General features: G+C 33.8%; 3 protein-coding genes across 5 annotated transcripts in view; all 3 read right to left on the bottom strand.

Annotated features, from left to right (window-relative positions):
* Positions 1-7,588, bottom strand: part of LOC107963790 (uncharacterized protein At5g50100, chloroplastic) — a 40,976-nt gene extending 33,388 nt beyond the window's left edge. For both annotated transcript variants that reach the window (XM_041106008.1, XM_041106005.1), the window contains exons 1-3: positions 7,381-7,588; positions 7,134-7,282; positions 6,509-6,616 (exon numbers count right to left, since the gene is read on the bottom strand). In XM_041106008.1, the coding sequence (XP_040961942.1) occupies positions 6,509-6,616; positions 7,134-7,282; positions 7,381-7,588 (465 nt within the window). The remainder of the gene's footprint in view (positions 1-6,508; positions 6,617-7,133; positions 7,283-7,380) is intronic.
* LOC107963786 (short-chain dehydrogenase TIC 32, chloroplastic) lies at positions 7,483-9,856 on the bottom strand. 2 transcript variants are annotated; one of them, XM_016900257.2, is made up of 9 exons: positions 9,618-9,856; positions 9,111-9,342; positions 8,957-9,033; positions 8,724-8,877; positions 8,562-8,640; positions 8,398-8,482; positions 8,258-8,304; positions 8,003-8,167; positions 7,483-7,721 (listed from the first exon to the last, which is right to left on the bottom strand). In XM_016900257.2, exons 1-8 carry the CDS (start codon positions 9,721-9,723, stop codon positions 8,003-8,005), a joined length of 945 nt encoding a protein of 314 aa, XP_016755746.1. In that variant the 5' UTR covers positions 9,724-9,856; the 3' UTR covers positions 7,483-7,721. The 2 variants fall into 2 exon arrangements, with proteins under 2 accessions (XP_016755746.1, XP_040961932.1); XM_041105998.1 differs by having other exon boundaries at positions 7,625-7,721; positions 8,007-8,167.
* A 1,379-nt stretch (positions 9,857-11,235) lies between these two features.
* Positions 11,236-13,466, bottom strand: LOC107963784 (aquaporin PIP1-3-like). Its single transcript, NM_001327738.2, has 4 exons — positions 13,085-13,466; positions 12,674-12,972; positions 11,626-11,766; positions 11,236-11,531 (listed from the first exon to the last, which is right to left on the bottom strand). Exons 1-4 carry the CDS (start codon positions 13,410-13,412, stop codon positions 11,436-11,438), a joined length of 864 nt encoding a protein of 287 aa, NP_001314667.2. The 5' UTR covers positions 13,413-13,466; the 3' UTR covers positions 11,236-11,435.
* Positions 13,467-15,737: the final 2,271 nt, after the last annotated feature.

Raw genomic sequence — 15,737 nt, 5'->3', positions numbered from 1 at the left:
CCCATCGCCCGTCTTTCAACACAAGCTCAAGGATCTGAACGTCTCAGCCAATATTGCCGGTACAAGTGTGATTCCCTTCTCAAGACGATCGAATAAGTCAGTGACTGCCTCATCCACGTGCCTTAAAGCCTTAGGAACAATTACCAATCCATATATGCTTAAGGCGAAGATATTGACCCTCTTTCTTTCATCCGGATGTGTTAAAACCAACTCTCTCAAATTCTCCTAAGGGATACATTTACTGTCTCCCTTTTGTTGAATCCGAGCAGTGACCAAGGCTTGCTCATCCCTGAAATGTTCATCAATTTCTTCATGAAAGTTTGAGCATTAAAGACCTTGGCATAAGCTCTTCTAACTGGAACTTTTGGACACCTGAGCAGGGTAGTATATTCCTCCACGGTAGGTACTAAATCTACTTCCCCAAAAGTGAAACACTTATAAGTAGAATTCCAAAATTGAACCACGACTTGGAACAGATGCTTGTCCACCCTAATATCTAGCAAGTAGGATATATCACCATAGTTTTGATAGAACAACTGTTTGGTTCCTTCGTCCCAACGAGCCCGTATATCTCTCAACTCTTGCAACTCATTCTGTGCTACATTGACGCGAGTGAATTCTTGCAACTCTGATATATATCCTTCTGCCAAGCTATCCCCTTTCTCCAATTGTAACTTCTCTGACCATGCACGAACGGCCACATTATCCTCAACTTTATTAAGAAATTCATTCTCCATGTCAAACTTTCTAACTTAGTAATCAAATACGAATCAACACCTCCTTTAGTATGTAATGTCATGCAAAACACAATCAAAACAAAACACAAGTTAGTATCAAATATAAGTGATAAAATACAAGTGCGACAAAGATAATTATAATACACATATGGGCAAATACTAAGGCTTGATGCGGCTTTACCCAAGGATAGCTCTTAAGGTTCATTATATGTGGTTCAGTTCTAAAGAGAAGGTACCTGAACCAGCAGATTCCTCAATCCTCACCCATTATAGGCTCATATGGATCGAGTTCGATTTAGGGGGATACATTTCCCTATGACCATGCAGAGATGAAAATCTCACGAAATCATAGGTACAGATGTACCCCGAAAGCAATCCACTAGCCTATACGGAGGTGAAAACCTCACGAAAGCATAGTTTCTTACTCCCACTTAAGAGGTGTGACCACAACGATCATGCAATACAATGCAATATTATTCTACAAGACCCGAACCATAACGATCATACAATCAAATGCAATCGAAAGAAACATGATTTTTAAAACAAATTTTTAATTTTTGACAAAAGGACGGTAAATAATCAATTTTATGGCTTGACTCTCTTGTTCGGTCCCCAGTGGGGTCGCCAAGCTGTCGAAACCATTTTTTGTAGAATTTAAAGATAGGGGATCGACTTTGAAAATGAAAATGTGGAGTCGCCACCAATCTTTTTATTTAGGTGTGATTGGGTCACCCAATAAAACACTTTGTTTTATTTAAATCGATTTTGGCCTACGTAAATTTGAGAAAACGGGTTTGGGAGTCGGTTACGTATGAGGAAGGATTAGCACCCTCACTACGCCCAAAATTGGTACCAAATTGATTAAGTATTGTCCTTATGTCTAAGTTTTAAAGCTGTTTTTGAAATATGGTTCCTTTTGAAGCATTTGAATGACTCAAGTTGGTTGTCAAAATTCTCTTATTTCAGAGGAATGCAGCATCACATCCAGCACGATAGGACACGATCCTTTATACCCTTGAAAACAACGATAAATTTTGACTTCTGAAAGTTTATACGTTGAAAATTACAAAAGGATGCTCAATTATTTAGTCCAACAAAAAATCGAAACCCAGCATGGTAGGGCACGATTCCCCGAATTTCCAAACATTGAACATTGCTTTGTTTTAGAATTTAGAAAACATGAGTGAAATTTTAAAGGAATATTCGATTATTTTGAGCAAACGGGAAATTGCAACCCAGCACAGTAGGGCACGATTCCCCGAATTGCCAAACACCAAACATTTCCTTCGTTTTGAAGAATTTTTAAAGACATGAGTGAAATTCCAAAGGAATATTCGATTATTTTGAACAAACGGGAAATTGCAACCCAGCACGATAGGGCACGATTCCCTGAATTGCCAAACATCGAACATTTCCTTCGTTTTAAAGAATTTTTGAATGAATAGTTATAAAACTAGCTTAAAACGCATTAATTTACTTGAAATAAGATGGAATAATTAATTTTAAAGGGTTTGGGCCTTATAAAACAACATGTCGTAAACTAAAAAAAAGCATGGGATAATATATGTATGCATAAAATATGATAATGGATGAATGAAGATAATATAACTTATTTAATCAACTAACAAAACAATTAACTATAATTAATCTAAAAATTATAACTCAATGTTCAAGCATGTATGGAGAATAATTGACATAATAATACAAAAAACGAATAAATGATATGTAACAACAATCTATGGAATAATATATATAAAAAAAACAATCAAAATACAAAACAATGTAGAAATTAAGAGCTACTATGAGGCAAATCGATATAAAAACTATATATATAAAAAATCATAAGTGAATAACACATGCAAAATGTAACACCTCCTAACCCCAAACCGTTACCGGAACGAGGTTATGAGACATTACCGGACATATCAGACAACTTACTAATAATTTACAATTAATATAACTTTTATGGTATAATATAATAATTGAGTCCCTATCTTGAACTCTCAAAGTTCAAGCACGTGTTAAAAGTAGAACGAAACTTGTTCGAATATTCTGAATTTTTTTTTATATAAAAATTTCGGTCTGCTTATTTTTACCTAAAACCTTCTGCAAATTCAAACTAAAACAACCAGCACCAATTTTTCACATTCATATAACTAATATTTATATCATTAACATAATTTCAACTTAATAACTATCATAGCATCATTCAAAATTGATTAAAAACTTCATTCATTTAACAACTTAATGTTCATGTATCAAAATATCATATACTTTTCTTACCATTTCATTTAACCATCTAAATCTTATAATTCAACCTTCACTACCCAAAGTAATATGCATATTCAAGTGACTATATAACACCTATGTACATGCCACTTTACCCAAAAGAGAAATATACATCACCAAATTTGTGTTGGAGTCGGGAATGTTCTGGATGCTGAACCGGGACACTTGACTTCTACTAACCTGCGCACGGAAACAACCGTACGCTGAGTATGGATATACTTAGTGATATTACCATAATTCAAATTATATCAACAATAGTAAAAACATAAATATTAAAATACCTAACAATTAATGTCATATGTACTAATTCATAAATCAATGTATTTTCTCAAACTTAAATTTATATCACTTATAAATATACATTTCATACTTTTCTCTTATTATCACAATTCCAATTTCAATTCGTAATTCAATTTATTTTTCTCGTTTCAATGCCTCAAATTCACATTTCAATTTTTCACCCTATTAACGTAACTCGGACTTTGGCGGATACACGGATCCAACCAAACACACCAATATGGCACCCAGTGCCTCATCGGATAGTTCGAAGTAATAGTTGACACCCAGTGTCTCATCGGCCTAGCCGAAGTAAAGTTGGTACCCAGTACCTCATCGAATCTATCCGAAGAAATATAGTGACACCCAGTGTCTCATCGACTCGAGGTCGAAGTATCCCTAAACACTTCCAATCCTATGGCATGCCAACTATATCCGACTCAGCCCGACTAGTTAATAGGGTATTCAATTCACTTTCTCAATCCTATATCACTTTCAATTCACAATTCAAATCACCAATCATTTTTCAATCAATACGCTTTTCAAATAATTACATCTTCCATAATTCACTTATTCAATTCAATTTGATTCAATTTGCATCACTTTCATTTTCACTCAATATTCATATCAATTTCACATACTTACCTCAAGTCTTACTTACCATACATAACAATAAAAAAAAATTCAGCAATCAATAATAATTAAAATTCGAATTATAGTAATACACACCGTAATTCTCCCGTTTTAGTACTCGATGACTTTCTCCTGTCCTTTCGATGCTGATGCTTCAGGTTCTTTGTTGGCAATTAACTCCAAGCTTCATAAACCTTATTTCCCCTTTTCTTTCTTCTTTCCTTTCTTTCTCCCCTGTTCTTCTCTGTTTCGTTTGCTTTCATTCTGTTTCTTTTAACTTATTTGTTTCTTTTATATACAATAATATAATATAATATACTTAATTATTAAATAAATATATATTTTTTTAATCAATAAAATCTTTGATATTTTCCATGTTAAACCGCCTCAGCTATAGGAAATGGTTTAATTTCCTCTTAAGTCCTTCTAATTTTTCTTTAATCTATAATTAAACTTTTACTCTTATTCAATTTAATCCTTTTTACTAATTACTCTAAATTAAGCTAAATTTACTTAATTAAAACCTAATTAAACACACTACTAGACTCATAAATATTTTTAATAATTATTTTCGAACTTATTTCACTAAGACGGAGGCCCGATAACACACTTTTCTAGTGCCCACGGATTTTGGGTTGTTACACAAAATTTGAAATAATTTATATATACAAAAAAAACTAAGTATATATATATAACTTATTATTAAAAATAGTCATTAGAAAAGAGGAAATTTGAGTCAAATAATGTACAAAACATTTTTTAAAAGAAATATCTACTTAAGGATAACCATATACATGTAAAAAAGAAAAATAATTTAAATGACATATACACTATATATAAAAAAAGATCGAATATGAGGATAAAATATAAATATGTATATATAAAAATATATGAAAATTTTTAAATGAATGATAAAACAATTTTAATGATATAACGAGTTTTAAAATGGACCATATACACATATATGTGATAGCACAAAATAAATAGCATGTATCTAAAATAAATGGTATATGAAAACCATAGATTAATAATAAAATAATTTAGAAGTAAAAGATACTACAGTTTTTTAATTTATATTTTGAAAATAATTAAAACCTAAATAGACACATATATATACTAGATGATATATGATAAATAAAATAATATATAATAAAACCTTTAATATAAATAAATAAAAAAGAGCAATGATTTAAAATGAATACTATATAGAATATTAAAATAGATAAATAAATAGTCAAATATGAAAAGATCAAAATCTAAGTAACTAGGGACCAAATCAAAACAAAAATAAAATTCGGGTTGAAAAAACATAAAGGAATAAGCGCGTAAGGACCAGATTAAAACGCGTGCCTCAAAAAAAGGACTAAATGGGCACACTTCTGCCAGAACGACGTCGTTCTCACGTCCTACCTCCAAGAGGTCAAGGGACTAAATCGAACCAAAGTAAAACAAAAGAGTCCAAATTAAAAAAAAATCGAATGAGATTGAATAGCAGTGGAAATGAGGAAGGACTAAATGGAGAAATTTCCCATTGATGGGAAACACGCAGATCCTTCCCGGGTCCGGTCACGCGCGCGGGTCATGCCATGAAACGACGCCATTTTTGGAGCCACTGAATCAGGCTCAAAACTGCGTCGTATTCAATCCTTTAAAAGGGCTACAATTTGGCTGTTCAGCCACACTAGCCCTAGCCCCCCCTTTTGTTGCTCAGTCAAACCCCAAATGCTCCCCTAAGCTCCGATGCGCCACCACGAACGGCGACCAGCGTTTTCGGACTCTGAAGGGGTGGTTTTTAACCTTGAGATCCCATTCAGGCTTCAATTTCATCGAAGTGAAAGGGAAACGATGGCCGGCTCGCAAGGTAAACTCTTCTTTTTGTTTTATTTTCTTATGCTCAAGAGTACATGCAAAAACTAAGAAGAAAAGAATAGATTCAAAAAGAAGGTAAATGAAGCACCCGAAAATCACCTTTCAAAGTTTTGATTTTTCTTTGTATTGAGTTTGTGTAGTGTGCGTATATTGCGCATAAAAAAGATCAATACATTCTTTTTTGGCTTTATAGCCGAAATTTAAAAGAAAAATAAATATATAAAAATACAATATTTTTTCTTGCTTTTTGCTGCTTTGTTTGTCTTGTTTGTTTGCAGGTACGGGGTACAGGGCATGTGCTAGCACTTGGCGTGAGGCGTACGGAGGCGCGGGCGTGACTGTGGCGCCAGGAGGCCGTATGGGGCTTGGAGGCTGGAGGTTACTGTTGCGGCACAAAGGGGGGTGACCTAGGGTTTCTGAAACTGTTTAAGTTTTTGGGCCGTTTGGGCCCTTATTAGGTTTGGGCTATGGGTTTTAAATTAGGGTTTTGGGTCTAGGTAATTGGGTCAAGGTCTGTAAATGGACATTTAATGGACTATTAATAATTGGGTTTTTTTATTCTTTATATGGTCTTGATGTGGACCCGGGCAAATTGGCCTGTTTACAAGGGGTTCAATAACCTTGAAAAAAAAATGAAAGATAGACCACACAAAATAGCTGACTTCTCTAAAAGATTAAAAAAAGGATGTAGATGATGAACATACAGTTTTGTAGTCCAATCCTTGATTTTCTTCAGGAGAATAATCAACAGAACTTATCTCAACAAACTTGATAGTGCCATATTGCTTATTTCTCTCCCTTAGCATATCAACCTAATGACAACATAAATAATTAAACAGAGCGATAATGATTATGATAATTGTTAAGGGGTAGGTTGGAGTCTCAGACCCTCAAATTGTGGCGGTATTATGCTTAGGGTGTTTACATTCGGTTTTATCCCTGGGTTTTGTCTCCCAATTCCAAGAAGAACTCAACCGGGTTTACAGAGTTTAGGGACCGCCTCACTACCAAGGAAATATTAAGCATTTGACCTTGGTGGGATTTGAGGTCTATCAAGTGGTAGTGTTCTTAGCCACTAATGCCATATAAGTGTATGGGTTCCAACCCCACTAAGGCAAATGCTCAATATTTCTTTGGTGGCGAGACACTCCTAACGTCCTTGATACCGGTTAAGCTCTCTTCGGAATCGGGAGACAAAACCTGGTAAAACCGAGCATAGACACTTCACACACAATAACTCCGCTGTTTGAGGGGTGAGACTCTGACCTGCCTTCAACAATAATGAACGCCAAATATTATCATAAGCCATATATATGAAAAACGGTGTACCTCACGCATGCAAAGCGGACAATCTCCATCATAAAGCATTTTAATCTTCCAATTTTGTGGGGAACTCTTTTCATCATCTTCTTTTCCTTTCTGGGATTTTACAGTATCTGCAGTTACCTCTTGTATTGCCCGAATCTGATACTTAAATCCTGGAAAAAAATGTACAACAGTTGGTAACAAATCAAACTCCCTGAATGAAAATTAAAATGTATATGTAACCCAAAAACAAAAAGGAATGAAGGCATACCAGTTTTGGGGTTAGGAAAAGATGTGAATCTTAGGAGAGGATGTGAAGGGGAATGAAGGGATCGTACCCTGAAAAACAATGGAGAAGATGAAAGGAGAAATGGGGTGGTTCTTTGTCTTCCAATGCAAGCACCACCAGCCATGGCAGCACCTCTCAACGCCATACTGCTCTTTGGTATTTGCATTTTTCCGTCGTAAATTCTAGCCATCACTTAAAAAGCGACCACCAGCTTTTATGTTGTAAAGTGGCAATCGCATCAACCTTAAATGCGACCACCAGCTTATGTTGTAACGTGGCAATTGCATCTTCTTTAGCGTTTGTCTAATCTTACACCCACACCCCTTTAGATTTATAGTGCATCAGTGTAAAAATAATCGTAGCCATGAAATTGTAAAAATAACCAAATTAATCATTATTAGGTCACACATGAAAAATACCAAGGGGAAATAGTAATAGTTGCTGTAAGAAATACCAAAGATAATTGCATTTCCATTTTTAGAGATTAATATAACATTATATTTTGTATAACATAGAACATATTCAAGCTTAGTCATACAATTTTGACTTCATATATCAAAGTGACACAATGCAAATCCTCTCAGAAAAGGCCTTGTGAACCAACCTACTTGGGATTGATCAAGGTGAAGCTAAAATCCCATAGTTTTTTAGCCAAATCTACATCGTTAGCCATAGAGCTTGGGTTACTTATGTTGCTGTCCATGAAATATTCTCCACTAACACCTTTAACTTGTGGGTGTAATGCAACATAACATGTAGTGGCAGCTCCCTACAACCATACCAAAACAAAAACAATATATGGACTTGTGCTTGTATCTATCTTCTAATGAATCTCACAACAATTTGTAGAGAATAATACCTGCGGAATACTCTTGAAAAAATATTTCCCAATCAAATGGAGAAAGCCTGCTTTGAGGAAATGTATTGGATCAGTATTTTCAAGCAATGTGTTTTTGGACTCGGTGTTTGGATATAAGTGAATTTACTCGAAAGGATTACCATTCATGAAACCATTGTGGCGCATAATATTGGTCAGTATTCCTCCGGGATGAAGTGAATTTGCTGTAATCTCCACCCCATCTTCCTGTTTATGTACAACAAAAAATAAGATTTCTCAGATCTCTCACTTGGCATGTTAATGGCGTCTTAACCGTATTCCGTACCTTTAGACGCCTAGAAAGCTCCTTGGCATGTAATATGGTAGCAAGCTTTGATTGTCCATAAGCATACCAAGAGGAGTATCTGTTAATTGGCAACAAATGACGAGAAAGAAATGGTTGAGCATTTTATAAAGATCTTGGACCAACAAAAACTGGTTCATTTACCCTGATTCGTCGTTGATTTTGTCGAAGCGGATTCCCTCGCTATATGTAAACCGATGACCTATCGAAGATACATTGACAATCCTCCCTTCTATGTTGCTTTCGCGTGCTGCTTTTTTCATAGTCTCCGATAGAAGATCGGTTAGAAGAAAAGGACCTGCAAAATATGTCAATTTTACTACATCTCATTAGATTTGAGATTCATGTAGACATAACGTTATATGAAATATATGAACCTAAATAGTTGGTTGCGAATTGCAATTCGATGCCGTCGTGCGATAACATGAACGGTGTTACAACCCCGGCGTTGTTGCTTGCAAGCCAAGAAAGAAAATGTTAGTATAACAGCAACTTTAATAATTCAACTTTGCAAGAATACGAAGTTCTTACATTAGTAGATTCAAGGGAAGATTAGAGGATTGATATTGTGATGCAAATTTTCTTATTGATGCCATTGAGCTTAGATCTAATTCCATTACATCAATCTTAGCACCAGGTACTTCTTTTAATATTGCTTCCTTGACATTCCGACCAGCATCCAAATTCCTTACGGCCATAACTACGTGGACACCGCGCAATGCAAGGACGCGGGTTGTCTCTACACCAATACCGCTCGATGCTCCTGAAATGAACTGATATAAGTAATCGAAAGTGACAAGCATGCGTATTTAATCCATCAAGTCAAGCTCTCTACAACACATTAATAGTGACGTGACCCGAAAATCCTGTCATATTCGGGGTTATTTGATTGGCGAAGACGCATCAATCTCGTACTCTACGAAAAGAAAATTTTCCCAAGACTATCCGATCAACCAAACAAAAGTTTAGCTTAAGAAAATGACAACTACAAGGATTAATGAAAGACAAGACAAAAACCCAGAAAAGAAAAAACCGAACCTGTCACAATGGCAGTGAGGGCAGATCCATCAATCCCTTGAGTAACTTCCTCTGCTGTAGAAGAAGAAGAGAATCCTGATGGTCCTTTACTTCCAAAAAACCACATGTTTTCTTTTGCAGTTTAATCTAAAAAAGCTACACTCTGGATTCACTTAATATAAGAAACTTAGCAGGGTTTGTTTTGGGCAAAAGTCTTAAACTTTACCAAATCCTTGATAATACAGTGGTTGACCAATGAATATGGTTCTTACAAAGCAACAATATCTTATGGGAAAAGAATGGAAGTGGAAATCATGACAAAACATTATTGACCAAAAAGATACGTAAAAGGACAAACCATGAAATACACGTGGCTGTAGATTTTTGACTTACAAAAATATAAAAACGTGTTGGAAGTAGAAAATTATCAACTTTTCTGTATTATAAATTATAATTATTAAATATTCTGCTTAGGCCCGAAGATTCATTCGTGAGAAGATTTAAAAAATATATATATAAACTCAAAATTTGGGTACAAAAAATTAGACTCAATCTTTAAGCAAGAATTTTTTTGCCCATATTCAGCCTAAAATTTGACAAAAAATTAGGTTATTATTTGCTTTTGTTTACTGTTTTTATGTTGTTATTATTATTTGAATATTGTATAATTCTTATTTTATTATTAATTTTGTTTGTTAAGTTACATATTTAAGTATTTATATTGATTTTGAATTTACTGAAAAATATTTATTTTAATATTTTTAGTTTATTTGATATATTATATTTTAAAATTTATTTTTATATAAAAAATAATCTAAAAAGGAATTAATACTGGCGGGTTGAGCTTGAACAAAATTTTTGACCTATTTTTTGAGCTGGATTAGAAAATGAGCTTAATTTTTTGCACTAACTCAACCCATGATCATCTCTATTAAGAATTATAATTATACAAATAAATATCTATTTGACTATTTTTCCCCATCATTAATAGTTAAATTTAGACTAAAATGCCTAATAATCCTTTTAAATTTAGACTAAAATGCCTAATAATCCTTTTGAATATATCGAAAAGTACATCTAATTTAACTCCCTGGTCATAATGTGTACATAATTAAGTCTCTTGAATTCATTTTTTTTTTCCAGTGAAGCGTTTAATGGGCCATTAAGTGTTGATGTAGCAATTGATTTAAAAAAATAATTATATGATAATTGATGTGAAAAAGGACAACGTGAAGAATTTAATTGATTTTTATTATTATTTTATAATATTCTAATTTTTTATTATTTTATGGGACTTAATTAGATATTCAAGTTAAAAATTTATTAAAATTTTAATTTTTTTAAAGTACAAATTATTATAGAAAATTTTAAATGTTATAAATATATTTAATATTATACTGCAACTAGTAGCTAGATATATACAGATCAATAGGCAACTCTAGTTAGTTAGACCCACCAATTAGTGATTTGATCAAAGCCCAGCTTTATTGACTGTGTAACCTGTTCGAATTTTAAAGATAAGATTGTAACATGAACATAAAGAATACTAAAATAAAAAGATAAATCAAAATCCGAGTCAAATCCATAATGAAAGCTTGCAACAATTGCAATGGAAGTAGTATAGAGGGGAACATATGGAGATAAAAAAGAATCCTTCATTGATAACTAAATACAAGCATATATCTCTAGGATAATTTACACACATTAATTAACACCATAAAACATAATCCAAATTAAGTGAGACAAAAAGTTGAGAGACACATCAGTGAAGTAGATGCACAAAAGGACAACATGTAGAAGAAAACTATGAAAAGATGCAAAATAATGATTATATCATTTTCAAGCTCTGGTCTTGAAAGGAATGGCCCTGATGATTATCTGGTGGTAAATTGCAGCAAGAGCAGCTCCAATGAAGGGTCCAACCCAGAAGATCCACTGCAAAAACATAAATAAAACTTCAAATCAATCTCTAAATGCCATCAACATTGAGAAAGAATGGCCGAATGCAGAAGTATATATATGTACTTACATGATCATCCCATGCATGGTCTTTGTTATATATAATGGCAGCTCCAAGACTCCTTGCTGGGTTAATACCAGTTCCAGTGATGGGAATGGTGGCCAAATGAACCAAGAACACTGCAAACCCTATAGGTAGGGGAGCCAAAATCTGCCATGTAATTGAAATAAAGTTCATTAAAAGAGTCTATAATTCAAGTACTTCAAAAGGTCAGACTACTATTTGGTATTCCCCTAATTGGAGTGGAATCTGCATACTTGAAAAGAGAGGAATGGTTTAGACCAGTCTAATACTTCCAATTAATGAATCCTAGCGGCTAGCCACCTTGTTGATACATGGACGAGTTGGCAGCAGAAATGGTCGGTTTGCCCTGTTTAGACAGGGAGGAGTGCCAATAAGAAGGATGGCTGTAGTTAAAGAAGGTGGGAGTAGAGGTTTTGGCGAGATTGAAGGTATCCTTAGGCCTTTTATTCATTGATTGTTCCCGTCTCGAGGTGCCACATGATGAGTTAGTATTGGCGGGTCATGGATAGGTTTAAGTAGAGTGGCATTATGATGTGTCCCAAGTCATCTCGAATGGGACAAGATGGCTAGAAGCCAATATGACAGTTAATGAGTGAGCTCACTATTCAGGCAAGTTGCTAGACAAGGGAGTCTCAAGTGAGGGTCATGCATGACTGTTCGGGCGAGACCATTTGGGGCTCTCAGCGATGTGTGACACACCTTAACAACTAAGTAAAAATGACAAAAGGCCATTTATGCATCTAGCAAACTAGATTTTGGTGTATTAAAAGGCCATTTATGCATACTAGATTTTGCATCTACCAAACGTAAAACTAACATATATATAGGTCTAATCCAAACTGAAAAGGAGCTAAGAGAGCTCATGCAGTGAGTGTATCATCTAGGGATCATACAATAGGACTTCAAGCCCCTCAACAACTTCATTTGGAGCTAAACCAAGCTATATACTTTGTGAACATTAAAACCAAGAAGATAATTTATGTAATGAAAGTTAAGAGGCAAGTGAGAATAAGGACAAGAACATAGTACATACAGGAACGTGAGAGTCTCTGGCATTTCTCTTGGCATCAGTAGCAGAGAAAACAGTGTAGACAAGAATAAAAGTGCCAACGATTTCAGCACCAAGACCATCACCTTTGGTGTAGCCATGGTTCACAACATTGGCTCCACCACCCAACATCTCATATCTACTGTCTCCTTCGAATCCTTTCACTACACCAGCTCCACAGATAGCACCAAGGCATTGCATGATCATGTAGAACACTGCCCTTGTAAGGGACAGCTTCCTTGCCAGTAACAACCCAAAGGTCACAGCTGGGTTAATATGGCCACCTGAAAGTTACCCAAAAAAAAAAAACACAGATCTGGGTATTAAGCATCTTTCAAGAAAAAAAGGTTCGAATTTTGAAAACAACCCCTCAAAAAGTTGAAGGAATAAAGTGACCTGAAATGCCAGCGGTACAATAAACAAGAGCAAAGATCATGCCACCAAAGGCCCAAGCAATGCCTTGAATACCAACAGTAGTACATTTGGTCTTAGATTGAGAGACACCCATGACAGTCAAGACAGTGATGTAAAGGAACAAGAAGGTAGCAACAAACTCAGCGATTCCGGCTCTGTAGAAAGACCATGACTTGAGCTCACCAGGCTCAAACAATGGTGCCGGTGGTGGCTCCTTGTAGTCCTTGTCTGTTTGAGCTGATGTCCCAATAGGTTGTCTCTCAGAGAACTTGTTGGCTCCTAGCTTAACATCCTCCTCTTTGCCCTCCATTTTTTTTTTTGTTTCACCCACTTAACAACCAAAGATTGAAGCTTCTTTTTCCTCACAAAAAACCCAAGCCAAATGAGTGCATACCAGCGACAGCTAGAGAATATGGTGCCTTTATAGATGGTATAGGATACAAGGTAACAGTGCATTATTATCTCGGCTCAAAGCAAAAATGGGTTGTCTTTAATTTCTTTTTCTTTTCTTTTTTTAATGTTTCTTTTGTCTCCTTGTTTTAATTATTGTATTAATGGTATGAAAATATTCAACATGATAAAATATTTTTTGTATTTATAATTTGTAAGAATGTTGTGCATGTTTTAATTATTGATTTTTATGTTATAATTTGTACCATTCGAGTTCATGTCTTTCCAGAATAATCGCTAATATAGTATTTAAAAATTTTTATTTAGGGATTATAAATAAATACACATGTCTCAAGGTTTTGATAATATGATTACTATCATATCATTAACGACTTAATTACCTTCTTTAAAAATATATGTAATTCTAGCCATCTAATAATATTAAAAAATTATTAATAACTCGTAACACAGTTAAATAGTAGAACTCTAAGCATTATCCCATATCCACCTAACAATCATAATCCAGAATAAAGGCAAATATAAGAGTAATACTGCAAACTAGTTTGATCTGTCTGTTATCATTGTGAAGGTAGTATTTGATTGGGCGGTTAATTTGCTTACATCACCGCAATAAATAAACAGTCATTTTATCTAACTGACTGCAACTCTTTTTCTTTTCCAATCCTTTTGGACGGTCGTGATTTGTTGGAGGAAATTGTCGTCACTTTCACAGCATTTTATCGTGGAGAAATAATATAAAAAAACAGGGATAAAATTGTCATTTACGAGAGATCAGCGAAGAGAAAACGGGAAGAAAAATCAAAAAACGGAAAAGAAAATTCGGAAGGGTAGATAGAAGAAATTGTACCGTTTGGGTTATCGTTGTGGGAAACGGTGAAAGTGACAGACACGTTAGAGTACGCAACGGCAATACATTTAACATGATTCTGAATTATTTTAAAAAGGGTAAAATTAATTTTTGAATAATTTTCTATTAAAGTTAATATTTAAATTTAGTAATTAATCTTGAAATTGTCTAATTTTTTATTTAAATTAATCTTGAATCTAATAATTATCCCTGATGTATCTGAGTTCAAACTTCGATATAAAAATAATTATCAAATTAAGGACAAGTGTTTAATTTAAGTTCTAATATAGAAATAATTAATAAATTTAGAGACAAATTCAGACAAAAAAATATAATAATGTAAAACTACCTTAACATTTCTACTATTAATTATTTATTATCAATTTTTTTATATTTATTTTACAATCTATATTTAAAATTTATAACTATCCTACTCTCAAAAATATCGTATCTATAATTCTAATATAAATTCCCTCTTTAATTAACCATCAACAACCATATCAACTCACCATCTATATATTGGCTTTTTCCAAGACTAGAAAGGAAGGGAAGGTTCATGAATGATGATGAATAGCTTAAATAATTAATTTCGTCATAGGTCATTCAATGCCGCAGATTGCAAGCTATGTCCCCAAAACACAGCTAAAATTTGTTTAGCTAAAAACATGTCATGGATATTATTATTCCTTATCCATATTTTAATTTTTTTAATAATTTCGTTATAAATTTTGATAATATCTATTCTTTTAAATGTAATAATTAAAATTACCTATCATTACTTCCTAACCTATAAATAAGTGAATAATACGTTTCAGCGCACTCAAATTTATATTCTCTTAGATTAATAATAATATTCATATCAATTAAGAGCTTTAACCTTTATATTATATATTATAATATAATTTTTCTATGTCCTATACATTATAACAAAACAAGAAAAGAGGGTCTGGAATTTGGACCACATATCACATATGCCAATGTCATGTCTTCTCATTTTAAATTTGCTTTAACTCTTTTTTCTTTGTTTACTTTATATGAAAAAAGACCAAATTTATGATGCTAAGACAACTCATATTTCATCATAGGGTACCCTCACATCACATGCAGCCGCATTTGCCCCCACCTTCCCCTCCAAGCTTAGCCCTTTGCCAACTCAAACCATATTTTTCATATAATAAAGCAAATGTGTTTCAAAATTTCAACTAGGAGCTTTCTAGTAGTTTTAGAAACCCAACCAAACCAGCTTTCTTTTTCTTTGACACTTGATATTTGATATGACCGATGTCCATTTTGGTAGCATGTGGATGTTAGTGAGACACATGTCAATTATTCATATGTTATTTTATTTAATTCAAATACGAAATATTACATTAATTG

This window comes from Gossypium hirsutum, chromosome A03 (genome assembly GCF_007990345.1).
Source record: "Gossypium hirsutum isolate 1008001.06 chromosome A03, Gossypium_hirsutum_v2.1, whole genome shotgun sequence".
In the NCBI taxonomy this organism is placed as follows: domain Eukaryota; kingdom Viridiplantae; phylum Streptophyta; class Magnoliopsida; order Malvales; family Malvaceae; genus Gossypium; species Gossypium hirsutum.
This window is presented reverse-complemented; position numbering and strand designations above follow the sequence as displayed.